General features: G+C 42.2%; 1 protein-coding gene across 3 annotated transcripts in view; it reads right to left on the reverse strand.

The window, feature by feature from the left end:
* RCAN2 (regulator of calcineurin 2) overlaps window positions 1-27,781 on the reverse strand; it is a 261,617-nt gene that overhangs the window by 89,232 nt on the left and 144,604 nt on the right. Inside the window, exon 1 of one of the 3 annotated variants that reach the window (XM_032650012.1) lies at window positions 3,101-3,502. The exons of the other annotated variants lie outside the window; for them this stretch is intronic. Coding sequence (XP_032505903.1) covers window positions 3,101-3,187 — 87 coding nt within the window. The 5' untranslated portion in view covers window positions 3,188-3,502. Of the gene's footprint in view, window positions 1-3,100; window positions 3,503-27,781 lie in introns of those variants that run through there. 3 annotated transcript variants of the gene reach the window in all.

The following is a 27,781-nucleotide window of genomic DNA, read 5'->3' on the forward strand; positions in this document are numbered from 1 at the left end:
TGCCTTCCTTTTCTCTGACAGGAAATATTGGACTCGGAAGAAAGGAACTCCTGGCTCCACTATGGATCTGAAATTGGTAATTAATGATGTTTACCTTTGGAGAAACTTTGGTGCCAGAATTTGACATCTGAACGTGCCTTCATGACACTAAGCCATGCTCACTTCTGAACGAGGAACGTATAGGTTTTCTCAGCGGACCTCTTTGGCCTGCCTTAATTTTGCTTGTTAATAACGTCACTGACTTAACGTTAAATGATTAAATGTCTGAAAGGAAGGGCAGTGTTTTCTAAGTTGCTGGGCTGTTGCGGGGGGGGGAAGGGGGATGGCAGTGGAAACACTTTCTACGTCCTGGACTGCCATTGTAAAGTCAGCTGGAGATAGGACATTCCAGTAAACTGGGGAAAGTAACCTATCACCTTTAGAGAACGTCTAAAAAGATGACCATGGACGATAATGGTGACAGCTAACACTTATTGAACACGAAGTATGTCAGGCACCGTATTAGCTGTTTTACATGTATAATTTTCTTTACTCCTCCTACCAAGCCAACAAGGTAGGAACTACCATTATCCCCATGTTACAGATGAGAAAACTAAGGCACAGAATGATTAAGTAACTTGTTTCAGAGAAGCAAATCAACTGTAATTCGAAGCTATTTAGCAGGAAGGACATGTAATGCATCTTTCTGGTGGGAGTCTTCCCAGAAAACCCCATACATTTCTAACAACAGGGTGAGAGGCTTTATAATCTGTCCCTGACGCCCCTCTGTCCCCCCCCTCCAGTCTCTCACAGAGATCCTACTGCAGTCAAATGCACTGACTCACCTGACTGCAAGATGGAATGCCTTCCTGTCCCCGTGCCCTCCCTCTTCCTGTATCAAAATCTACCCATCGTCAAGTTCAAATACCACCTGCTCCATGACACCATCCCAACCACTCAAGTACAACCAGCTGTAAGAATCTTGTGTCCCCTGAATTCCACAAAATAGTCTGTCTTTAAGAAATATTGGGCATGTTTGCTACAACATGGATGGGCCTAAAGATTACCATACTAAGTGAAGTCAGTCAGACAGAGAAAGACAAAATCGTATGATATCACATATATGCAGAATCTTAAAAAATGATACAAATGAACTTATTTACAAAGCAGAAATAGACTCACAGACATAGAAAACAAACGTGGTTACCAACGGGGAAAGGGGGAGGGAGGGATAAGTTAGGGATTTGGGATTAACAGATATGCCCTCCTATATATAAAATATAAATAGCAAGGAACTACTGTATAGCACAGTGAATTACATACAGTATCTCGTAATAAACTACAATGAAAAAGAATCTGAAAAAAGAATATATATATATATACACACATATAACTGAATCACTTTGCCATACACCTGAAACATCGTAAATCAACTATACGTCAATAAAAAATAAGTAAAAAAAGAGCAATGATTTAAAAAAGAGAAATATTGGGTAAGTGGTTCTTTGTATGTCTATATGACAAATACCTACGTCATCTAAGCATATTTTAAACTCCTTCCTGTAAGAGCACAATGCCCGGCAGACTCCAGATGCCTTATCAATATTTTCTCACCATCATTTCTTGGACCAAAAAAGTCTAGATTATTTATTTTATGACGTTCACAGGCCCAGCACATAATTAAAAGGGAACGGTTCAGAAGAGAAGGGAATCGTAAAGTGTTACTTTATGTACGCATAATTCTGTTCCAGCAGGTGCTGGGAGATGGCTCTCTACTCAGTTACCCACGTCGGAATTTAAATTGGTTTTGAACTGGAGGGGCTTTGAGGGCTGCTCCCTTCTGGAGTGTACACAGCGTGTACGGCCAGCGGGGCTGTGAGTCGCTACACGCATGTTTCCATTCGTGGACACGACCACAGGCAGCACCAAACCATTACCTTCTAATTTTCGGAACCTCAGCATGACAGGTGGTTGACACTTCACAGCACTGGCCTAAGAATTGGTAAACGCAGGCCACACGTTTAAAATATGCAGAAACAACAAAACAGATTCTTGAATTCATTTCAAAAGGGTGTTCAAAACTGCAATCTTGAATGACACAGCCATGTGTTATGCTAGTGGACACATAAATTCCCACCTGGGAAGCACCAGGGTGTCATCTGCACACCCCAAAATAAAGAATTCTGGGTCTTCCTTTAAGTAAAGACTACGGGGAAGGTGACAAATGATTATGCAGTGCAATTCCCCTTTCCTGCCTCCCATCACACAATGAGCAACTATCCTTTTCGTCCTGTGTGTGAACTGTTTAAATAAGAAGCTTCTGCTAGTTCTTATTTTCAATATGAGAGAAGAAATCAAAATGCCCATTTCACAAGCATGGCATCTTTTTCAGAACATAAAACCAAAGGGGAAAAGCAAAGAGAATGTATGTCATCAGGAGACAATTACCCATGACAATCAAACAATTGTTGCAGACAGTCAGTGAGGACCAGCGCCCTAGAATACTACGCAAAATTTATTTATGCCTGAACTTTCTTTATGGACAACTGTTCAGGGAAGATGACTTGCTTCTTTTGCCTGACAAAGGAAATTTAGACAGCTGCTCTCCAACTCTGACTTCCAGAGAGCTGGGGATTGAAACTGCCATCTGTAGAATAGCTTTTGTTCAATTTGCAGACCACATCACGGCCTATGTAAGTGACGTCCCATCAAGGGGTTAATGTCCCACGATCAGGGTGTCCTGGGTACGATGTTTATTATATGTGCTTTCTTCATTTAATCATTGATTTAAAACCCCTCTCAGCATTAAGGACTGGCAAATTCTTATTGACACAGAGACTATGAAAACATGTCTACTGTGAAAAGGACAACTGGGGATCACCTAATAGAAAAGGCAAGAACAAACAGACAGTGGTTTTTCCAACCTCATCACATTTAAAATGAATGTGCCAGTCCCTCGTCTAACTTATTCTAATTAATAGAGTCAGGCACTCACCACATGCATTTCTAGCGCAGATCGTGAGCTGAAAACTATGAACCAAAGTCTTGTTCCCTTAAGCTAACAAGGCTCCAAGCAGCTTCAGCAACAGCAACAATGAAACAGAAGATTGCAGGTGCGTACCTTAACCTCCTGATTGGTAAAGACCTCCACATCCACCACGCAGGCAACCAGAGTGGAAACATCACAGTCCATGCTAGGGGCTGGCATTCCCCCTCCGGAATTGACAATAAACAGCTAGGCAGCCTCCGAGTCGTGCGGGCTGGGAAGAGCCTTCCAGGTGGATGTTTCCGGGCCGGCCGGGCGCTGCCCTGCCCTGGGGACGGCCGAGCTGGGCACCTGAGCCCACTCCACTGCACGCACACAGCCCGCCGCGGCTCAGGCAGCAGGGCAGAGTAAGAGCGGCTGGCTCTCTGATGGCAATGACATCACCGCAAAGACTGACACAAGCTGGAGCTATTTTTTTCCCCCCAGCCTTTTATCTCTAGGCAGTGCAGTGGAGCAAATTGAACATGATTATGTGCTAAATCTGAACTCAGACTAAATCAATTCAGGCAGCGTTCGCTAGGAACTGAGTCATAGCTGTTGTTTCAGCCCGAGTGCTTATGTTTGCAAAAAGCAAGGGTGGGGAGGGGGTGGAATCTGACACCAGAGGCTCTCTTTGGGGTGGGGGTGGGAATTATTCTGATGAGCCTCCTGAGGTTAAGGTGTGACCATTTTCTGCCTCAGAAATGAGCAGGAAGTTGAGGCATTTTGCAAATTGCGTGGCTTCTGTTAACTGCCCTGTGCCGCTCAGAGCGGCCACACATGTTCTGGGCATCCTAATGCATCCCGGGAGGGCACAGGCTACATAGAAATCCATTCTTGGAGTGACTAAAGCGCTGGTCGTCAGTCATGTAGGCAGCCTGCTAAGAGGAGATAATTAGAGGTTTGTGGATTTCTGTTTGAAGCACATATGTGCAGACCAGAAACTCTAAAAGCTCGGGATTTCAGGCTGTCTCCAAGGTCATTCAAACCAAAAGCGGGCAGTGGAAAGGAGTTACAGCAAACATCTCATGCGGGGACAGATGGCAGAATCTAGCGGGCAAATGCACTGATGTGGGCCATTATCAGAGCCTCGGGGCTTGATTTCGCCTGAGACTTTGAACATGTCCGATGGCTTTTTCAGTCTCTTTTCCTAAATGTGAACCCCAGAAGGGCAGGGCCGTGGATAATTCATCTTTATATCTTGAGACTTTAGCCAAGTGTCTGGCATGAGAAGGCAGTAATTGTTTAATGAATGAACAAACCAAACAGGGGCAGCCTTCTTTTGCAGTAGAAGTGAGCAAAGGAAAAAAATCCAAATCGTTTTCATTTTATCATTGGTTACAAAAATACCAGTAGAACTTACATTCTGGCAGGATCTATGCCCAGTAGGAACGCAGGTGCACCTTCAGTGGCTGTCAGAGGTCATGATTCGTAACAGATCGGCACCTTTCTAAGCCATGACTGGACAAGGTGGCCCAATTTTGCGTGCAGATGAGAAAGGTGACATTTCAGACTGAAGGTAGAAGTTTTGTGGTTGATCCTCATTTGGGGCTTCATGTGAGTCTAATGTTCCCCTTCAACAAGGCATTTCCAGGTTAAATGAAATCAGTCCACAAATAGAAATATTTAGACTGATGAAACTGTGTGTGGTGGTGGTGGTGGTGTATGTGTGTGTGTGTGTGTGTGTGTGTGTGCGTGTGTGTGTGTGTGTGCGTGTGCGCGCGTGTGTACAGCACTTACTGTGCTGTCCAGGGCACTGTGGGGAATATGAAATCATGTCTGCAGAGAATTCAACTAACACTTACTGCGTGATGACTATGTACAAAGCTCTATACCAGCTGCTCTAAAGGATAAAATGATGAATAAGTAAAATTCACTATCCTTAAGGAGCTTAAAATCCAGGGGAGGAGATAAGACATGGAGACAAACACCTATAAAACAAGGCAATGGTGATGGTGGCAAAGGAGGGACAGATGGCACTTGGTGGGAGCACTGGAAAAAGAGCAATGGATGCTGAAGGGAGCTGGGGCAGATGAGCCTCAAGGAGCAGGACATGACTTCTGCTCTGACCTTGAAACATCGGTAAGACTTTGTCGGACAGAGAAGGGGTGAAGAGAGCCCCCAAGGCAGCGGCTGCAGACTAGAAATATCCAGAGCAAAGAAAGAATAGGGATTTTTTTGGGGGGGATGAGGCACATTTAAGGTTAAATTTGTCCAGAGCCAGGGATAAACAAGGCAGAAAGAGCCAGGTGACACAAAGCCTTGAGGGGCCCTTTGCATCTATCTGGTCAACCATGGAATGCCCGGCAAAGGTTTTTGAGAAAGTGAACGGGTCTACCTATACATAAACATAGCTGAAATGTAAAGTATACAAGAAGATGAATACAAATTTAAATATCACTAACGTCGGTTCAAAAGGCAAAACCAAAACAAGGCTATTTTTTTTCATATGCCGTGGTATATCCCCAAATTTATTTTTTAAAGGGTCACAGCAGCAGTGTGCTGGTAAATATTTAACAATCAGCTCTGAAAAGAAAAGCCTGATGTGTAGCATTTGCTGATTCCTTTGATGTAAATATCCTCATCATGGCTGACTTGAAGCAACCAATATAAAGTCCCCGAATGCAAAGTTGGGAGTGACTGACCTGCTCACCCCAGCCACGTGAGCTGCCTCGGGGACAGAACGGTCTCATCGTCCTGAAAAGGCTACACTGTATTAACGACAGCTCCTATGGTTCACAGAGTTTAAGGTTAACCATTGCTCTGTTCACTTAAAGCGCTCTGTGAATTACTGCACACTTTCTGTTTAGGAAATAGCTATAGAGGGTATACATGCGTTATTTCAAGAGAAAGAGCTTTGCTCTGACACATCTTGGCAGGAGGACATTAGTCTATCCAGGAAGTAGAGCCTCACTCCAAACTGTAAAACAGGTAGTTGTTTCCTGATGCATCTTCAGTTTCTCCTTGTTGATTTGTTTCTTCCCTGGAGATCCCTTCTCGTACTCTTGAGTCCACTAACTTTATGCTTTCCTTTTTTAAAATATCTTTCCAAGGACACAGCTTTCAATTCATTTCTATTAGCATGAAATGACTGATAACTTACAGTACTACCTGGCATAGAGGAATATGTATGATGGGTAATACTATAGGGGATCAAATCTTAAATTGAGTAAATAGTGCACTTAGGGTGACATTATAGGCATCGAGAGCATGTAGTGATTTTGAAATAAAATTATTGGATTTTTAATAGGTTGTTTCAACAAATTGGCTATATTATACTATTCAGTTGCTTATACAAAACACTTTCCTACATATTAGAGTCCCTAGGGGCCTTCCCCGTTAAAATTGTGCCCTATTTCTCCAGATAGAATGTACTTTAGATAGCTGGGGGATGACTGGCAGCCTGGGAGGTGTCTGGGGTCTGTATATAAGCACCCGGGATATGCCTACAAGGTCCTATGAACCCTAGCTCTTGTCTGTTCTCCCTCCCACCTGAGCTCACCATTTCTCCCTTTCCTCTCCACATCCCAGATTCACTGGTCTTCTTGGGATTCCAAAAAAAAAAAAAATAAATGCCAAGCTCCTTCTCATCTCAAGGCCTTCCCACTTGCTACTGCCTTTGTCAAAAGATATCCAGATTTCCGCATGGCCGACTCCTTCTTACCATCCAGCTCTCAGCTCACATGTCATCTCCTTGGAGAAGTCTTCCCTGATCACCTAAATAAAATACGTGTACCCATGTGTGCACACGCACACACACACGGACTCAATCACTATCCGGCATCTTCTCTCTAATTTTCTTCATAGCACTGTCTGAAACTGTTCACTTATTTCTTGACTTGTTCTTTGTTGTATCTCCAACTAGAATGTAGTCTCCACAAAACAGAGGTTTTTACCTATGCTGTTCCCTGCTGTCTTCTCAGGGGCTAGAAAAGTACCCGTCACTTAGGAGGTGCTCTAAGGAATATCTGAAGTGTGCATGGATAAATAAATAAATGCATCTAAAAAAGCAAGCAGAAGGACTCCAACCCATAGCGGTGCCTCCTGACCTGGAGTTTGAGAAAGGTCCTTGCAGGATACATGGGCATCTGAGTTCAGGAATCACCCCCACCACTGACAGCTGAACCCTGGCACAGCTCGGCTCAGAAGCACCCTTTCCAGGTGAAGTGGCCAGAAAAATCTTAGGATTCATTCAAACCATGGTTCTTCCAGTGATGGACCACATTAAGGAAATGGATGCAGCACGATGCAGACCCTGAGACAAGACCACTTCCCAACCCCTCAGGCCAGGTATTTCTCCAAGAGGATTGACAGCTGAGCTGGGACACTAATCCCCAAGTGGGCAGGAAGAGATGGGGACCTTCCCATCCCAGAGGCAGCAGCCAAGTCCAGTTTGCTAATGAGTATAGATGTTCCCATCACAACTATGGGTCATCAAAGGCTTTCCTCCCTCTATGTGTCCTTCTGGATCACTTTTTTTTTTTTAATGTTTACTGTTGAAAATCTCAGACATATTCAGAAGTCAAAGGAATACTCTAATGAGCTTTCATGTACCCATCACCCAAGTACAATAGCTTGGGATCAACCTTCCTTCCTCTCTGCCAGTGGGTCTCAGAGTGTGGTCCCCAGACCAACAGTATCAACAACACCGGAATTTGTTAGGAAGGCAAATTCTTGGGCCACACCCAAGACTGGGTAGGTAGGACCAGTATTTGTATTTTAACAAGCCCCCCCAGTGATTCTGACGCAAGTTCAAGTCTGAGCACCAGCGTTCCATGTCCCCAGCCACTCACACTCACTCCCGGTTATTTTGAAGCCGATGTCTGACATCATATCGTTTCATCCGTAAATATCTCAGTGTCTATCTTGAAAAGACAAGGGCTTGTCTTTTGAAATCATAATACCTATCATCACACACACTCAAAAGCAAGAATAGTTCCTCAGTATCATCAAATGTCCTGCCAGTGTTCACATTCCTCCAGCTGCGCTACCGATGTTCTCTTCCCTCCCCGCCCCCTCTCCATCCCCTCCCTGGTCCCATCCTCCCATCCTTCCTTTATCTAACATTTTGTTTACTTACGCTGGGATCTAAACTACTATGTCTCTCCTGTCTCTTTTAGTCTATAGAGTCCTCCTCCATGTCTTCTTTTTTCTTCCTTGCAGTTTGTTGTTGGTGATGATAAAACCATGTTATTTGTCCTTTAGAATTCTCCCCAGTCTGGATTTTCTTGATGAATTCCACATAGTTTCATTTAATTGGTTTCTCTCCTACCTGTAGGTCCTGTTCATTAGATCCAGAGGCTTGATAGATTTTGGGTTTGGCAAGACTCCTTCATGAATGGTGCTGTATACTTTCATTGCGGGTATGTAATGCCTGGCCATCTCTTTTTTGTGGTATTAGCAGCCCTTCATGCTCAATGCGTAGATTTACTCTTTCTTTATAAGTTGCAAAATGATGGTATTCCCTCTTTATTTATTCATAGAGTACTTCCATTACAAGGAACTACCTCTCATCTACTATGGAGTTCCCCTGAGCTACATTTTTGTAAGACAGGCAAAATACACACTTGATTCTTTTCCTTTATTAACAAGCTTTTTTTTTTTTTTAATGACTTGCTTCACATTATCCTTCAAAGAAGATCACTGAGGTTTTTTACTTTATTAAGCATCTCTATGAACTCGTGGACTAAACATATTTGGTGGGTTTAAATCCACTGTTGTTTTATCTTTTTTGGGGGGAATTTTTGAATCTTATTTATTTTTTTATACAGCAGGTTCTTATTAGTTATCCATTTTATACATATTTGTGTATATATGTCGATCCCAATCTCCCAATTCATCACCGTCGCTTTATCTTATTGATGCTTAAATTACTGGTGAGAATCTCAGCAGGTTGGCTCCTGCGTCCTTTTGACACAATCTCAGTAGTCTTTGAGGGCTACCTCACCTCCTGGCAGGCCAAAATGTTCCAGACTCATCCTGTCCATTTCCTGCCCCAGATAAGGAATCAGTCATTTCTTTCTCAGTTTCATTTAGTATTTCAACATATTTCAAGATCATAATCTATAGACTTAGAGGTGTTCTTGGCACTGAGTCAGCTATTGTTTACAAGACTTTTTAGTGGACTGAACTAGAAAACATATAAATGTGTTTTTTAAACTTTTTTTAAATAACAAGGCCTTACTTATATATTTTTACTTTTTAATTTATTTTGTAATTGAAGTATAGTTGAATAAATGTGTTTTAAAGATAACGTGCAACTTGAGTTCAGACTGATAATTCCAAATCAAATCCAGAATTTTTGAGTCATACATCTGTATCCTCCTTCTTCCACACCAAATATCTTGGTTCTTACCAGTAACGTAACTACTCATTTGCCTTATTCAATACACAGCAGCTTCAGAATCACTATTCAGTAGGAACAATTCAAGATTTTATCCCCCAGTTCTTTTTGTCCTAAGGGTATATCCCATAAGGATGGTAGAGATTCCTGTGCTTTAGTCATTGGGAATAGTTCCTCTCCTCCACCAACTGGAAACCAAGATAGGTTCATTTGTTTCCTTCAAATTTGATTCCTAGGGATTGCTTTCTCAGTAAATTTAATTTTGTTTTATAAGTATAAAGCATATTACATGGTTCAAAACTCAAACTACAACTCTACAAAGAAATCTAGCTTCTCTCCCTGTCTCCTCCAGCAAATTCCCTCCCTCCTTCCCATACAGGTTACTGTTATTTCATCTTTATTGTTTATCTGTTCTCTCATTTAAAAATATATAAATATATATGTGTATTATTTTCCCTCCCTTTCTTTGACAAATGATAGCATACTTTGCACATTTTTTTCTGTCTTGCTTTTATCACTAGAAAGCATGATCCTAGAGATCATCACATAGTCATATGTAAAAGTAGTCCCATTCCTTTTCACAGCTGTATAGTATTCCACCATGTGTACTATGTGGATTTACCACATTGGTGCAACTAAGCCCCTACTGATGAGTATCTGGGTTGTTTCCAGTCTTTTGCTATTAAATAGTGCAGCAATGGATAGGCTTGGCTTATATCTACTCACATTTTTCTACTGTAACTTTGGGACAGATTCTAGAAGTGAAATTGCTGGGTTAAAAGGCAAATGTATGGATAATTTTGCTAGATTTAGACAAATTCTCCTCCATTGGGGTTGTACCATTTTGCTTCCCCACCAGCAATTTATGAGAAAAGGCGTTTCCCCACAGCACGTGTTGTAGAATGTCTTGGACGTCTGCCTATCTGGTGAGTGAGATGTGGTTATCTCGGTGCATTTCTCCTATTATGGGGACATCTAAGGATCTTTCTGTATGTGAACTAGTATAGCATTGTCCCAGTCAATACCTCCCTGGCTTTCCTCCAACTAATTCAGATTCTGTTTCTGACCTGAGCAAGCAAAAAGTCTAAATAACCACACTTCTCAGTGGGGTTTGGTTTGCATTCTTCTTATGATGAGCTTGGTGGGGCATTTGTTCATCTGGTCAAGAGCTATCTGCATTACTTCTTCTCTGATACCTCACTTAGGTCTGGTCATCACAAGCCAAACACCTTCTCACCTCCAGCCCCTTGGCTTCCCTCGCCTGGAAGTCCATTTCCCCCATCTCAGCAGGGCTCACTCCTCCACAGCATTCAGGCCTCAGCTCAAAGGCCCCCGCCTCAGAGAAGCCCACCCTGATTAGCCTATCTAAGTAGGACCCTTCTCACTATCTCCCTGCCTTGTTTTATTTTTCTTCAAAGCACTTACCACTAACTGATATCACACATTTATTTGTGTAGTTTCTGTTGATCTCTCCATTGGAATGAAAGCTCCATGAGGGCAGAGCCCCTCTACCTTGCTCACTGTGTTTTCCCCCAGTGCCTACAATGGGGGCTGCCACACAGTGACAGCTCAGGGAAATAAATGTGTGGGTGACTGGATAATGGAATGAGTGGCATCCTTCAGCTGTGGAAGCCAGCTGAGAAGAGGGGCTGCCGCCGGTCCCTTTAAAGGAACGTGAACCTGGCAAGGGAGAGTGAGGCAAATGAAGGGACCTCAGGTCACAGGGCGATGAGAATGGTGCAGTGGGAGCCAGGGGGTCCATAAGAAGTGAGAGGGACACTTACAGGGGAGAAGGAGGGACACAAAAGGCCAGCTCCCCATCCTACACAAGTCAAGTCCCGGCTAAGTGGCAACTGCAATGCCCTCGGTCAGACTCGGGGACCGACCTCATTCCTCCACTGCCCGGTGGGCACCTCCAGAGGCCCCACGAATATCCTACAGCTCATCCTCGAGTAGCACTCTGAAGAAGCCATCTCACTTCTTTTTTTTTTTTTTTTTTTTTGCGGTACGCGGGCCTCTCCCGTTGTGGAGCACAGGCTCCGGACGCGCGGGCTCAGCGGCCATGGCTCACGGGCCCAGCCGCTCCGCGGCATGTGGGATCTTCCCGGACCGGGGCACGAACCCGTGTCCCCTGCATCGGCAGGCGGACTCTCAACCACCGCACCACCAGGGAAGCCCTCACTTCTTTTTTGCCTTACCCTCTTCCCCAGTTCTCAGGGTTTCATCCCTGCTTTGATCCACCTTTAGGAAGACCTATCCCCCTTCCCGTCCTCCCCATCTGAACCGGCTTGTGGGGGATTACACCGGGCCGTGCTATGTCTAAGAAGCCAACACACTTGAAAAGTTACAGGGCAGAAATTTAATAGGGTGTTTGCTTAGCACCCCTGTCTCTCTGGGAGCTGTTCTTCCTCCCTGCCCTGGGTTCATCTGAGGGAGGCCCTGACCAGTCCAAGCCAGTCAGAGTTCCCGAGAGGGTTTCCCAGACCCAAAGTAGGTCAGGAGTGCCAGTCCCCTGTGGTGCCGGAACCCTGGGACTGTGGCTGGCCATGTTTTTTTCACCATAAAGCCACCTTCAGACAGAAACTGAAAGAAAAAGTGGAGGAAGGAAGTCCTAGAAGCATTGGAGTCCTCGTTTCCGGTTGCTCCTGAGGCCTGGGGGCACCTTGTCCTTGCATGGGTCTCCTCAGTCAACTCTTCCCTTGGTGATGCTACATATTCTAGTACTATCCCAACCAAGGCCTCCCTTTTTTCCCCAAGCTAATTCAGATATTGTTTCTGTCACTAACAACCAAAAAAGTCCACACACACAGCCCTAGAGTAACAGAGGACACTAAAGTGGGAGTCATTCATCAGGGACCACAGATTCAGGTCTCCAAACTATCCCATGGAAATGCCTCCGGCCTCCAATTAGACTTGAGGTGAGGGAGCTGCCACCACCTAACCCTCCCGCCTGAGGTAACAGCAGGAGTCCCAGGATGGATTTCTGCAAAGAAAACCTGCTCACAGAATCATCTTTCCATTTCCACTTGCTTCTCCCTCCTTCAGGTTTCAGAGCAATCTAACTAGTTTTGGGCCACCTGTTTTGAAAAATCTGCATATTGGTCTGATACCTATATGCAGAACAGACCTATTGGTCTGTTCGAAATGTCGTATTTACCACGTCTCAGTTGAAACTTGGAATTTATCATCCCATCACACTATCATTGACTTAGGGCAAAACTTGTGAAGTCACTCTGCAAAAATTCACAAGCATTGTGTTATTTAAACTTCACAATAGGCCCCATTTCGAAATGAGGAAGTCACTTGCCCAAGGTCAAATAGCTAGAAAGTGGTAGAGCCAGGTTGAATCTTGAAGGGCTTATCTCCAAAGTGTGAACTCTTCACTTCAACGTTCTAGAAGTGAGAACATGAACACATCTGCACTTTTGAAAGGAGTCTGGTGCTGATGTGAAGACTGGATTGGAATGTAACAAAGGCAGAAGGGGAGAAAATTGACATCTCAAAGGAAATTTAAGAGAGTAGATACTTGGCTGTATTTGACTGGATTATCTAAGCCAGTGGCAATGAGGGACCAAATTCGTCCATGAGACATTGTAGAAATATAAGAAAGAACTCAGTGACTAGAAGCGGGGTAGGCAGTGGGGGAGTTAGTTGGGGGGGGTGGTCAGGAAAAGCAATGGAGGTGTTGCACAGTTAAGGTTTCAAAGTCTTATCTGTAAGGAGAAGATGGTGCCAGTGACAAGGGTGGGTCTCTTAAAAAGATGAAAGATCCCATCTACCAGCAAAATCAAGAAAGCCTTCAATGAAAGAGGAGGGCGTACGCTATGGATGCTGAGTAGAACTAATAGAGATCAAGGTCTTCTGAGCAAGGTTGGGGTTTGTGTAAAGGCCAGCAAATGGCTCATTTAGTTTGAATGGCAAGTCCGAGCAGGGCCATGGTGAGTTGTAAGATGGGAAGAGACATTTGTAGCCACAAAGGTGAGAAGTTTGAGTGCCAGGGTGAAGAGTAAGTATATTTCACTCAGAAAGATATGGGATCTATCAAAAGTTTATGAAAAGATCTAGGTTGAATCGGAGTGAAGAGGGATTGGAAATTTTTGTTTCAAACTTTAGCCAGAAGGTGATGAGGGGCTGGATCTTGGAGATGTAACAGTAATATGAGGAAAGAAATGGATATGAGAAACACCATGGAGATAGAATGTTCAAGATTTAACAACTAATTGGCTGTCAAGGTAATGGTCTGGGGCTGGAAAGTGAAGGCATCGAGGTTGGAGGTACCAGAAAAAGGAGAAGGGGAGGCAGGGAGGGAAGGTGATTCTAAAATTCGAAGCCCGTGTAGACAGTGGTAACTTTATCTGAAATAACTTCACGATGCAGGTGACAAGAGTACATTGTGATCAGATTTATACACCCACGACAGTGAGATACACATCCACATTTGTTCATTTCAATAGTTAGCTAGTAACATTAATCTTTACCTTAGCAGCAAAGGGTAATGGTAAAAACTGAGATTACAACTTACAGCAGTAGATACTAGTCTTTTTTGGTATTGATTAGGAATGGATACCACTGCAAAACTGTTATGGTTCTGACTAATCAAAACTCTAGAAACAGATTCCCTTTCAGCCTAGCCCCACTCTCCCTCTCATGCTAAGACCATAGCATGGAACCAGATCTATGAGTAGTGGTCTTTCCATGCAACTACGTCTACTCTCTTTTAAAAAGGCCTAGACTTTAGTTGAGGTGTAAATACATGAAAGTATTCCATGAATCTTACTCTTTACTTGAAATTAAAGAATTATGAAGAAAAGAAAAAAAACAGGGCTTCCCTGGTGGCGCAGTGGTTTAGAGTCCGCCTGCCGGTTCAGGGGACACGGGTTCATGCCCCGGTCCGGGAAGATCCCACATGCCGTGGAGCGGCTGGGCCCGTGAGCCATGGCCGCTGAGCCTGCGCGTCCGGAGCCTGTGCTCCGCAGTGGGAGAGGCCACAACAGTGAGAGGCCCGCATACTCCGCCCCCCAGCCTAAAAAAAAGTCTAAAAAAGCAAATGTAGCATATTTGGACCTGAACTTCTTCTAATCTCCCCACTAAGCCTGCTACTCTTCCTGTGCTCCCTGTTTCAACGGTGACACCACCCTCCACCCAATAACTTACATCATAAGCCCAGTCATCTTTGATCCCTTCCATTGGCTTGACTAGCGCACAGCTTGACTAAGGTTCAGGGCTGGTTGATCCCGAGGTTCAGTGAGGTTGTCAAAGGGCCTTGTTTCTCTGACTCTGTCTTCTGAACCTCAGTGTCATTCTAAAGCTGATTTCCAAATTGGCTGCCATTAGCAATCACAGCCTGTATTTCATCCTACAACTAGACCATTTAGGTCACCTGTTCACTTCTGAACATGCTGCAGTTGGGGTGAGGAATGTGCGGATTGGCTTAGGTCAACTTGAACCTACTCCTCCAGCAAGGAATGGTGTTAAAAAGCTAAAGTATGTGGCTTGCATGAGAATGGACGGATATGCAAGCAAAGATCTGGGTTAGGAAGGGAATGGATGTTGGGTGGGCATCCATCAACGCCCACCACTCTTTCAGCTCTGTACCTGTCAGGGCACTCGGCTGCAAATGATAGAAACTGCTCTTGGCTAATTACCAGAAAAGGAACATACAAGGAAGTTATCAGGTATCACAGAATTAACAAGAATTTTGAGAAAGAGCTTCAGAAATTAGGTAGGAACCAAGAGGGTCTAAACTGCAGAAGACGACCTCCGAGGTGATGCTACCGGAACGAATGTGGATAGGACACTACCACCGGAACCTACAACTCCTGGACATGTCCCTCCTCCTCTACTGCCAAGAGTGATCCCTAACTGTCCCTGTGACTCTGTGCAGTATTCCGTGGAGTCAAAGTTTTGAGTGTGGTGTCCAACTGGTCACATCCCGAATCACCCTAAACCCAACAGCTAGGAGATCTGGGTAGGAAAATTTTGGTCCCCATGGCCTCTTAGTGGCAGGTGATATCCTCACCATGGGTGATGGAGGGGAGACTTCCCCAACACAGATGGCTGTGAGGATGCTGGAAGCTCAAAAATAACAAAGGTCCACTAGCAGTCTCCTACCCACTCTGCCTCCCTGCCTGCCCCATCTTTTTATTTGGTACCACCAGATTCATACTTGTGAGAACTGGTTCTGACCACATCACTCCCCTGGCTCAGCTACCTTCACTGTCTTCCCATTGATGGTAGTATCAAACAGTTTTTTGTTGTTGTTTTTTAATATGGTGACATCAACCTACTTCTCCAGCCATTTCTTTTCTAACTACTCCCCTGCACACATCCTACTGTTGAAACAAACTGAACTGCTCAGTACATGCCATATGATTAAAAACACTCTGCTTCGTATGGGTGGTTTCCTACAATTAGAATTCATCCATCCATTCATCCATTCAATGTCTATTTAGTGCATATACTGTGTGCCCAGTACTCGCAAGGCGCTGGCCACAGAAAGACGGCAAGTCACTTTCCTGTTCCTCAAGGAGGTCGTTGTGAAAGGGAGTAAAGAATCACAATATGATTGATATGATATGATATGAGGATGTGACATAATAGAAATTATATTTGCTATAAATGATGCTGATACAAAGTGTGGTATGAGCACAGGAGATTGAGTATCCAAGTTTGCCATATAGAATAGGTGTTAGAGAAGCTTTCCCTAAACAAGGAACATTTTGCTAAACACTGAAAAATAAGTAGTTTTCCAGTTATCTAGATGGGCAGACAAGTAGTAAGATGACATTTTAAGTATAGGCGGGAACATGGGATGATGTGGTAAGGCAAGAGAAACTATGAGTGGCCCAATATTGCAGAAATTCCCAGATGGAGTTAGGGATGATAGATTGGGAGGTGTGGAAAATGCAGCTAGACTGTTAGGCAGGGGCCTGACCATGAAGAGCTCTGTGAGTTATGGGTAGAAATTTAAATTTTATTCCATGGGAAGAATGACCCAGTGAAGGCTCTAACAGTAGCTTCCTGGCTCTTCTTGCCTCTAATTTCACTGCTACTGAATCCATCCTTCAGACGATCTGTGGCCAGAGAGACCGTTCTACTAAGAAAAATAAATCATATTACTACACATGAGAGTGGAGTGCAAAGTTGGAACCAGGGGCTGCAAATATGCAAGGGATTTTAGTAAGGAAACATTAGAAATCTAATGCGCAAATAGACCTCTGAGACCTTGTGCTGGGAACTTCTCGTGCTATCTTAGTGGAAGGCAAGTCTCCTCCACTAACATAATGCTTTTTACTTCCACATACATAATGCACATGAATCCTTATTTATCCCACTGTAGGGATAAATGTTTTATTGTGTCCTCAGCACTTAGCATGTTGCCCGGCATAAATCAAGTCATCAAGATAATGTCTGATCAGTGACTGAAAGAATGCATGAGTAAAAGACAAGACAAGCTGAGGTCACCCTCGCTTCTTTTCATGAATGGGCTATTTCTGAGCCATCTATCCCAGTAGCAGTTCCATATGCTTTAGTCTTTGGTGCTTAGCATGAATTCTCCTACCCCACTGCCCTATTCCTCAAGCTTTGAGAGTCCTAGAGATGTATACTGAAGAATTAATAAGAAGCGTAGCCATGCAGCCTCAGATATGCTAATGTGTATAAGGAGAGATGGCTGAAAGTCTACTGAAGCTTGTGCTCCTTCCATGGTGCAGAGCTGTTTCTGGAAAGTGGTTCCCCAATCAGGGCTACAGTACCCAGTCTGAGTTCTGTCCATCGGAGTGGGGACAGAACAAATGCCACGTTCAGGCCTGGCCCATAAGAACCTCCAGAAGACCTCATTTCTTCAACCTGATCTTTGGAGCTAAGTATTGAAGATGACAGAGCCTTTATCAGCCTAGGTCTCTGAATGACTGCATGAACCACTCTCTTATCTCCTTCCTCCTCTTCTCCGTCACACTGTCAATGGGGTTTTACATGAGTGGGAAACAAACCTCTCTTCCGGTAAGCCCCTGAGATTTTAGGGCATATCGGGTACAGAAGACAGCTTTACCTTAACTAATACAGCATGCGTGTACATGTCTGTGTTGAAGTACGTAGGCTGTGAATGCAAAATCCAATTTTATACAGAATCAAAAACCAAATGGGGACAGAACCAGAAGTAAGAGGATTTAATCCTTGAATGTGGAAAATCTTCCATTTTAAATTGAATTTGAATGTCTTAAATTAGCAAATGAGCAGGTAATCATATTGTTATTTGACATATCAGGGTTAGTCTGTGTCAAGACAGAGACCAGGGAGTAAATGGAGCTTGAGAAAAGAGCTGAAAAGCAAAAAAGATCAAATGAATAAGATCAGAAAAGATTTTCTGGTAAAATTCATAATTTTTAAAGATAGCTGAATTAGTAATACATGCTGGTTATGATTGGTGAGATTTCAAATAAATAAATAAATCATCAGGATTATATGTAAGAAATATAAATTAGAGGGCTTCCCTGGTGGTGCAGTGGTTAAGAATCCGCCTGCCAATGCAGGGGACACGGGTTCGAGCCCTGGCCCGGGAAGATCCCACATGCCACAGAACAACTAAGCCCGTGTGCCACAACTACTAAGCCTGTGCTCTAAAGCCTGTGAGCCACAACTACTGAGCCCACGTGCCACAGCTACTGAAGCCCGCTTGCCCTAGAGCCTGTGCTCCGCAACAAGAGGAGCCACCGCAATGAGAAGCCCGTGAGCAGCAACGAAGACCCAACGCAGCCAAAACTAAAATGAATAAATAAATTTTTTAAAAAAGAAACAGATGTTTAAATAAAAAGAGAAACATAAATTAGAAATAATTAGAAGTACGTTATGATTACGTCAATGGATCTTGTCACACTGCAGACTACTAACGCGCTGTACTTGAAGAAGTTTCCATCTGCCTAAAAACGGCAGGTAAGGACACCAGATGCCTTGCTCTGTATTTCTAACAATTCTAGGGCCAGCCTGAGAAGGAAGGCATCTAAAAAAGTTAATCTTCCCTCATAACCCCTGTCTTCTTTTATCTCCTCTCCCTTTTCAAGGAGGGGTTTTGGTAAATCAAAAAGCTAGGATAGGGGCTTCCCTGGTGGCGCAGTGGTTGAGAGTCCGCCTGCCGATGCAGGGGACACGGGTTCCTGCCCCGGTCCAGGAAGATCCCACATGCCGCGGAGTGGCTAGGCCCGTGAGCCACGGTGAGCCATGGCCGCTGAGCCTGCGCGTCCAGAGCCTGTGCTCCGCAACGGGAGAGGCCACAACGGTGAGAGGTCCGCGTACCGCAAAAAAAAAAAAAAAAAGCTAGGATGGAGGAAGGGAGAGAGAGGTAAGAGAGCCAGGTGGAAATGCACAAAATGGCAGTTTCTAGTATAACATGGCAGGCTGATTATACGCATTCATACCACCTAGATTGGGGTTTGGGCTGTGTGTGTCTGTTGGGCAAGGCCATACCTTTGGAAATTTCCAAAGCGTTGAGAAATCAAACTCTTTCTTTGATGGAAGATATGTTCATTTGAGTGTTTTCATAGAGTTGGAGAGTCAGGAGTAGAGAAAATAAGACGCTGGCTATGGGGGACTGTCTCTAGGCTCAAGGCAAGAAGGGGGAAGAGATTTTCAGGTCACTTTTCAGGAAAGTCAGACTACTTCATCAAAATAGGTAAGGAGGAAGAGTCTTAGGACAAATGCTCTACAAAAGAATAAAAACTGCTTTGGGGTGGAGTTTTCTTTGCGCTGTGTCTCTGGGACACCTGGTATGGCAGGCATGATGGAGAAAAATGTAGGCTTCCAATAGCGGAATCATAAATAGGCTTACCAAAGAGGAAGTTTTCATTAAGCATGGCTCTGGGATACTCATTTGAAATTTTGGTGTTGCTATTTTTGCTATAAATGGAGTTTTCAATACTCTGTTGGTGAAGGCATAACTTGAAACAATCTTTCTGGAATGAAGGCGCCTTTAAAAAAATAAATGGAGCACACAGAAATTTCCACTTCCAGTTAAATGTAAAAGTTGCAGGACACTATCATGCTATTCTCTCAAAAAGGATAAGCCACATGAACTACACAATCACAGATTTTTCAAACCCCCTAAGAGAGCTGATGAAAAAGAATCCTAAGGGAACTAAATTCCATACAGCGATAAGCCCTTCTCATGAGAGAAGAGATACATGTCCGTTTTCCTCTTCTGTGTAATAGCGAGAGAAAGAAGAATTCACTAGGGACAGGTGTAAAGAGGAACCAGATGAATTCCTAACAAACTTTCATGGTTTTATGTGGGCTGGAATAATGGATTAGAATCCCGAAGAGCCCCAGACAAAGAGCCAGGCTGTAAAGGCACTGCTTTATCCAGACCAAAACTAAAATAAAGAAAAAGAGATCTGTGGGATAATGTATTTTAACAGATGCATAATTGGAGTCCCAAAAGTAGAAGAGAGGATGATGCAGAATAAACATGTAAATAGATAATGGCCAACATTTTCTCCAAATTGATTAAAATATCAATACATAAATTCAACAAGTTCATTAAACCCCAAGATGACCAGAGCTAGACATATCATAGGGAAACTCCTAAAACTCAAAATTAAAGAGAAGGTATTAAAAGCAGGAAGAGGAAAAAGACATATTACAACAATAGGAATTAAGACTCTTTTGTGAAACGGTAGTGGCCATAATACAATGGAACAACATATTTAAAGTGAAGAAGGAAAAACAATAAATTGTCAACCTAGATTTCTATATCCAGCAAAAATGGCTTTCAAATATGAAGGCAAATCCTTATCTGTTGCTCGTGAGAAAGTAAAATAGTGCAGGCACTTTGGAAAACAATTTGATAGTTTCTTAAGAAGTTAAACATACAATTAAAATACGACCCAGAAATTCCACTACTTGGTATCTACCCAGGAAAAATGAAGACCTATGTTGACACAAAGACTTGTATAAAAATGTTCACAGTAGCTTTATTATAATAGCCCTCAATTGAAAACAATACAAATGTCCATTAACTGGTGAGTGGATAATTGAAATGTATACTCAAACATTAAAACACTATTCATCAATAAAAAGGAGTGAACTACTGACATATTGTAACATGGATAGACCTCATGAGCATTACGCTAAATGAAAAGAAGCAAAAATATCGTATAATGTATGATTCCATTTATATGAAACAACCAAAAAAGTAGATTGACGTCTGCCTGCAGATGTGGGTGAAAAGAGGGTTGCCTGAAAATGGACATGAAGGACTTTTCTGGGGGATGGAAGTATGTTAAACTGGATTGTGGGGATGGTTGTACAACTCTGTAAGTTTACTAATAATCATTGAACTGTATGCTGAAACTGGATGAACTTTATGGTATGTAATTTATGCCTCAGTAAGGTTGTTAAACAACGCGAAGACAAAATAAAAACCATATTCAACAGAGAAAGTACATGAGAATCCATTTACTGCATATCTGAACTACTGGAAATGCTAAAAAATATTCTTTCTACTGAAGGGAAATAACCCCCAGTGGAAACTCAGAATGGCAGAAATGAACCAAGAACACCAGAAAGGATAAATTCATAGGTAAATATACAAGACATTCTTATTATATTTATTTAAAAATTCTTTGAAAGAGTATTAATTATTTAAAGTAAAATAACAATAACGGATTGTAGGGTTTACAGCATAGGTAGAAGTAGGTGACAATAAGAGCACAAAGATAGGGTAGATGAGAAAGGAATCAGATTGTCGTGGTGTTCTTACTTTGTGAAGTAATAGAGCATTGGTTGAAGGTAGACTGTCATATGTTAAAGATGCATATTGTAGTCTCTAGGCTAAAGCGACCATTAAAAATAACACAAAGAGGACTAGCTAAAAAGTCCACAGAAGGGAATCAAATGGAATACTAAGAAAATAATGGATTTACCCAAGAGAAAGCAGAAAAAGAGTAACTGAGGAACATAATCCATATGGAACAAATAGAAAACAAATGCCAAGATGGTAGCCTTAAGCCCAACCATATTGATGATTACTTCAAGTGTAAATGGACTGTAAACACTTTAATTAAAAGGCAGAAATTGGGCTTCCCTGGTGGCGCAGTGGTTGAGAGTCCGCCTGCCGATGCAGGGGACACGGGTCCGTGCCCCGGTCCGGGGGGATCCCACGTGCCGCGGAGCGGCTGGGCCCGTGAGCCATGGCCGCTGAGCCTGCGCGTCCGGAGCCTGTGCTCCGCAACGGGAGAGGCCACACAGTGAGAGGCCCGAGTACCACAAAAAAAACAAAAGGCAGAAATTATCAGACTAGATAAAAAGCAAGAAAGCAATACTCTTTCTCTTTCTTATATATCACATTTGAAATCCGAAGAGGCAGACTTCTTAAAAGTAAAAGATTAGAAAAATATAAACCATGCAACGAGTAAGCATAAGAAACTCGGTGCATCTATATTAATATCACACAGAGTAGACTTTAAGACATGGAGAATCACCAGAGATAAGATTATACAAATATACTTTTAAAATCAATACAACACCCTTAGATGTGAATGCATTTAATACCAAAATTCAAAATGAATGAAGCAGAATTTGACAGAACTAAAGGGAAAGATACAGATCTACCATCACAGCTGGATATTTTCAACATCTCCCTCTCAGAAACTGACAGGGAAAATAAAAAAAATCGGTAACAATAAAGAACATTGGAACAATTCTACAAACCAGTTTGACCTAACTGACATTTATAGAACAAAGTACCCAGCTGCTGCAGAATACGTTCATTTCAGATGAACACAGAACGTTCACCATGACAAGACCATGTACTAGACTGTAAAACAAATCTCAATAAATTCAAAAGGATCAAATTCATGTAGATCAGAGGCTCTCAAAACCTCCAGGTCCATGGGGTCCCTGAGACCCTTTTAGGAGGTCCATAAAGTCAAAGTTATTTTCAAAATATTGGGACTTTATTTGCCTTTTTCATTCTCATTCTCTCATGAGTGTACAGTGGAATTTTCCGTAGGCTGAATGATTTCTGATATCACAACAGATTGAATGAGGAAGCAAATGTGAAAATCCAGTTGTTTTCAGACATTAAATAGGTTTGCAAAAGTATAAACCAATCTCAGTCTGTTCACTACTTTTGTCTGCTTTGGAAAATACAGTTGTTTTTCATTAAAAAATGTTATTTACATTAAAATACTATTTTTAAGAATGTATATATATTTATAACTGAATCACCTTGCTGTGCAGCAGAAATTAATACAACAATGTAAATCAACTATACTTCATAAAATAAATGTTTAAAAATATTATTTTTAAATGATTTAAGAAATTAAAAGAAACTTCTCAGTTTTAATTTCTAATATGGTAAATATAAGTGGATGTAACCCACATAAACAAAAGCTCTTTGGGTCTTCAATAAACTAACAGTGTAAAGGTGGTGAGATCAAAATTTTGATAACCACTGATAAAGAATGTTCTTTGACTGCAATGAAATTAAATTAGAGATCAATAAAAATAAGACACCTAGAAACTCCCACGTATTTAGAAATAAAACAACACTCTTCTGAATAATCCGAATAATCCTTCGGTCAAACAGTAACGCAAAGGAAAATTTTTTAAATATTTAAGCCAAATGATAATGAAACAATATATCAATATTTGTGGGATATAGATAAAGCAGTGAAGAGAGGGAAATATAAAGGGTTAAATGCCAATGTCAAAAAGATGAGTAAGATTAATAAAATAAGCACCAATTTTAAACAAAATCTTTCAGAAAATAGAGAAGGAAGAAATAATTGTCAAGTCGCTTTATAAGGGCAACATGGTCCTAACGCCAAAATTTGTTAAAGATATTCACAGATATGCATAATTTTTACTGGTAATATGTCTAGAAATCTCTTCAAAGAAATCATCAGAGGTATGGATAAATATTTATGTGCAAGAGTTATAACAGTGAAAAAATATGTCCAACCATTAGGGACTAGTTAAATGAATTATGATAAATCTATAGGATGAGATATTATGTAACTATTAAACGTAAGTTCTCAAAGGAATTAATGCCATGGGAAAGACACTAGTAAAAAAAATGTAGTCTGATCCCATTATTACATGTAACATGCATACATGTAAAAAGCCTGAAAAGAAATACACCGAAATATTATCAGTGCCTAACTCTGGATTGGAGGGACTGCCAATAATTTTTGTTTTCCTTTTTTCGTTTGCTATATTTTCCAAATCATCTGCAATGTAAACGTGTCACTTTAACAATAGAATAAAATGATAATATGATAAAATAATACTTAATCGAACAATAATTTAATAATAGAAAAAATCTAATCTGTTGTACAAAGAAAAATTTGGATAACGCAACACTATAATTCACAGAATGATAATTCTCTGAAGAACCTTTGAAATGAATCAATCTTATGCCTGCATTTTACAGATGGGGAAGTTGAGTTCCCTTCCTGGGTGGATACATATACTGTACATCAGGTCATGCATCAAGTTAGTGATAGAATCAAATCTACAATCTTCATCTCCCTCCTCCCAATACCACACCTTTCACTTTGGGTCACAAGGTGAGCAAAATGACATTGTTATTGGCTGTACGAAAATTCTTCAGATTTAATCACTGTTCTCCAGACCGTGACCCCAAGAAATGAATCTGATTTACACCTTAGGTTCAAACGTAAAGAATCTAAACGTATGCTTAAAAGCACACTATTAACGATCTCAACAAAAATGTAAGGGCTAAGTAACTTCTGCATATTTTATAAGGAGGTGGGTTTTTCTGGCTATCTAAATTTTAATAATATTTTCCATATTGTCAAAAATATACGAATTCACTAAAATCTCAAATTAAGACAATCGTTAACATTAGAATTATCAACTGCATTAAAAGGCTTAATCGTCTATTAAAGAACTCTGGCCCCCCAAAATGAAAAGCAGTCAGGTTTCACTCAGTGGAAGGTTCAGCTTAAAGATCATTCTCACGTCCAAAATTTGGGTTGTCTCATTAAGAAATATCTGTTTAATAGAAACGTTTCCAAAGAACAACAGGCCTATTTCTTTTGTGGCATGTTAAGCCTGTGTGAGAATAAATAAGCAAGACATTTTATTGTTCCAAATCTGGAGAAGACAGCTTGGCTACAAGGAAGACCTGAGCAGAATACTCTATTGTGATTTAAATCAAAGCATCCATCACTTTCAACCATAATGGCTAGATTTCCAGTGACAGCACATCTAGAAAAACAACTGAAGGAATGTTTGTGTCACTTTATGTGTTGAGGAAATTAAACAGCCATTTTGTGGTCGATCTAAGGTGACTGGACCCAGATTCAGCAGGCAATGAGAGAATGCTTTTTAATTCTGCAAATATTTAATAAAAGGAGCAAGAGAAAATCCATGTTCAATGCCAGGATTAGTATGCCGGATCACATCCTCCATGATTTGATTGGATAAAAGAGGCTAATGGATCCGTCCTTTGTCTTTAAGTAGACAGATGTTGAAACAAGAACCCTAGATGACAGCAAGCTTTGCCTCTGTCAGGGCAATGGGCTCTGGGACCCCCTTCTACTCCAAGCCTGTTTTGAGGGACTTCCCTGCCTCCCAGTCCACTGTGGAGCCCCACACCCTGCCCTTCACACGCCCATAAGCTTCCTCCTGTCCTACCTGACCTTCCCCACATAAACCCTCCTATCATTCTGTCACTATCTGCTGGAAAGCACATTGGACTGGGAATCAGAGTTCAGGTTCAGGCTCTGGTTTTGTCCCCACCTGCGAGGGTGGCCTAGGGCAAGTCATTTACTACGTCTGGGCTTTAATTTCCTCAACTTTTAGATGAGCAGATTGGATTAGATCAGGCAGAAATGGCAACTTGAAGGGCTACATTAAGAAACATTCTGAGGCTTTTTCCAGATATTCCAGGAAAGAACACTTAATTAATTAACACTGTTTGCCAGTAACATAGTGGGGTGTGGTGACAATCAATCCTCCGAGTCTGAAATGCAAATATGAAATGATACCTCAGTAAGACATTCTCCCCAAATTATTTTCACTGTTCTCTCTCCCTTACTACAGAGAACTGAGGACTCTCTATCCCATACTGTTTACCCACTATTAGGTATATTGACGCTGCATTTGCATGACAGAGGCAAATATGATGAATCCTACTTCACAATAGGAAAATTCAGTCAGAAAGTGAGCCCTTTCCCCCAAACAGTACAGCAAATCCAGAACAAACAGTAAAAATGAGGGCCACGGACTCAACAGTAAACATCATAGGCATTATAGTTACCCATGTCATAGGCTTTATTGTGCATGTACTATGTGCAAAGTACTAGGAGAGTCACTCCCAAGAGGAGAGAAAGACAGAATAAGGATTCCTGGTCCCAAGGAATTTTAAATCTAGTAGGCAAGAATGATATTCACAGATAACACAAGTAAATATGAACAAATGTCCATCTCAGAGGACAGCACTGTTCACTCTGGAGTGAGTCCTCCTCGACCCCCCTCCTCTCTCATCCACATCCAACCCACTTGCGGATCCTGCTAACTGAGCCTTTGGAGTCCCTCTCAAGTCTGTCCCTTCTTGCCTCTTCTGCTTGTATCACCCTGATTCTAACCACTATCTTCTCTCATCTGGACGAAGGCCAGAGCCTCCTGACTCATCTCCTGGCTTCCCCTCTGGTCCCCAGACGATCTATTCCCATGCAGAAGCCAGAATGATCCACCTTTTGAAAAGCCAATTCGTTCATGCCATTCCCTGCTCTGAACTCCCAATGACGCTCTATCACACTGAGAATGAGATCCAAAATTTTCATCACAGGTTATAAGAACCTATCGCATCTGGTCCTGGCTCCACGTGACCTGGTTTTCCATTGCTCTCCTTCACCTTTTTTTTTTTTTTTGCTCTCCTCCATCTTTATTGCGTTTGAGCCCTTAAGCTGTTCTTGTTGTCGCTTTAACCCATCAAACATAATACTGCTCCAGGGCCTTTGTTTCCTTTGCTTGGGATGCTCTTCCCCTAGAACCTCACACGACTTCCTCCCACTTGACTCAGGCCTCTCTTCAAATGTCAGGGTGGCCTTTCCTTACCATCTTATCTAAAATAGCACCTCCCATTCCCTAATACATTCCCCTGTTTTATTTTTCTCAATAGCCCTTATTACCACCGACCACGTCATATATTTATTTTTTTACTTTTTTATTGGTTTCTCCATTAGAATGCAAGATCTGTGAGGGCAGGAGCACCAATGGTCACATTCACTGCTGTATCCTCAGCACCACAATAGGGTGTGGGAGGCACACAGCAGCTCCTCAATAAACATTTGTTGAATGAATGATGAAAGCAGGATAAAGTTAGCAACTGGAGAAAAACCTGATACTGAACAACACCAAGGAGTACTGACTATAATGTGTGTCCCCACTTCTAGATTCTGTTTCAGAGCAATGATTGACGTTAAAAGATTTTTCTTGGTCTGTGAGCAAGTAAGCAGGCTGGACAGAGGTGTTTGGATAGTAGTTGAGATGCAGGAGATTGTTTCATGATGAGGGCAGGTCCTCCTGGGTCTGGGGCACACAAACCCAACAGCTCCAGAGCAGGAGGAGAACAAGTGATCCCAGAGATACAGTGTTTGAGGACAGCCATTTGGTATAAATAACATTATTTCTGGGCAGTTGGGTCTATCTCCCAAGAATAGGAATGGTAAAACTCATCTAATTCTTCACTTGCTGAGGCTAGCTAAAGGCTGAACAAAACCACTGAGAAAGGATATACAGGAGTCACTACTGCTTTAGGAATTGAGTTGAACAGCTCTTGTTTCTGGAATTAGAAATTACTGAAATCAGCAGACACTGTAGGTGTCAATGACAACAGGGAAGATTTCGCTTCCCTCGGGGTAAAATACTACATGGGAGTTTTCACGTAGCAGGCAATATTCTGGCCCTTTGCATAGCTGGTTAACAGCAGAGCCGGGAGTCAAACCTAAGAAGTTTGGCCCTGGAGTCCATCCACGTAACCATGGGCCAGGCTGCCTCTCACGAGAGTGCTAACTCACTGTGCCTCAGTGCCCTGTGGACAGCAACAGTATTGTCTCTTAGAGTTGTCACGGGGCTCCAATGAGTTAACATACAAACATCCTACCTAGTATCATTGTATCTGTACCATCGGTTCTTAGCGGTGAAATTACTGGATCAAATACAGATGTTCAAGAACTTTCCCAAAGTCACCTAGTTGATCAGTGGGGTCAGGATTTTAACCCAGCTATGTTTGGCCCCAAAGTTCTTGTTGGCACACCCTTGCTAGCTATCATCACCTGTTTCCAGTGCTAGAATCCTTCTGGAACGTGACAACTCTCAGTCAAAGCTTTCCCTTTCAGGCATTCTCTTGATGATATCTGAGTTTTAATTCTGCGTGTAAAATCTGCTAATGATCTAGCTTTCTAGTC

This window comes from Phocoena sinus, chromosome 11 (genome assembly GCF_008692025.1).
Source record: "Phocoena sinus isolate mPhoSin1 chromosome 11, mPhoSin1.pri, whole genome shotgun sequence".
In the NCBI taxonomy this organism is placed as follows: Eukaryota; Metazoa; Chordata; class Mammalia; order Artiodactyla; family Phocoenidae; genus Phocoena; species Phocoena sinus.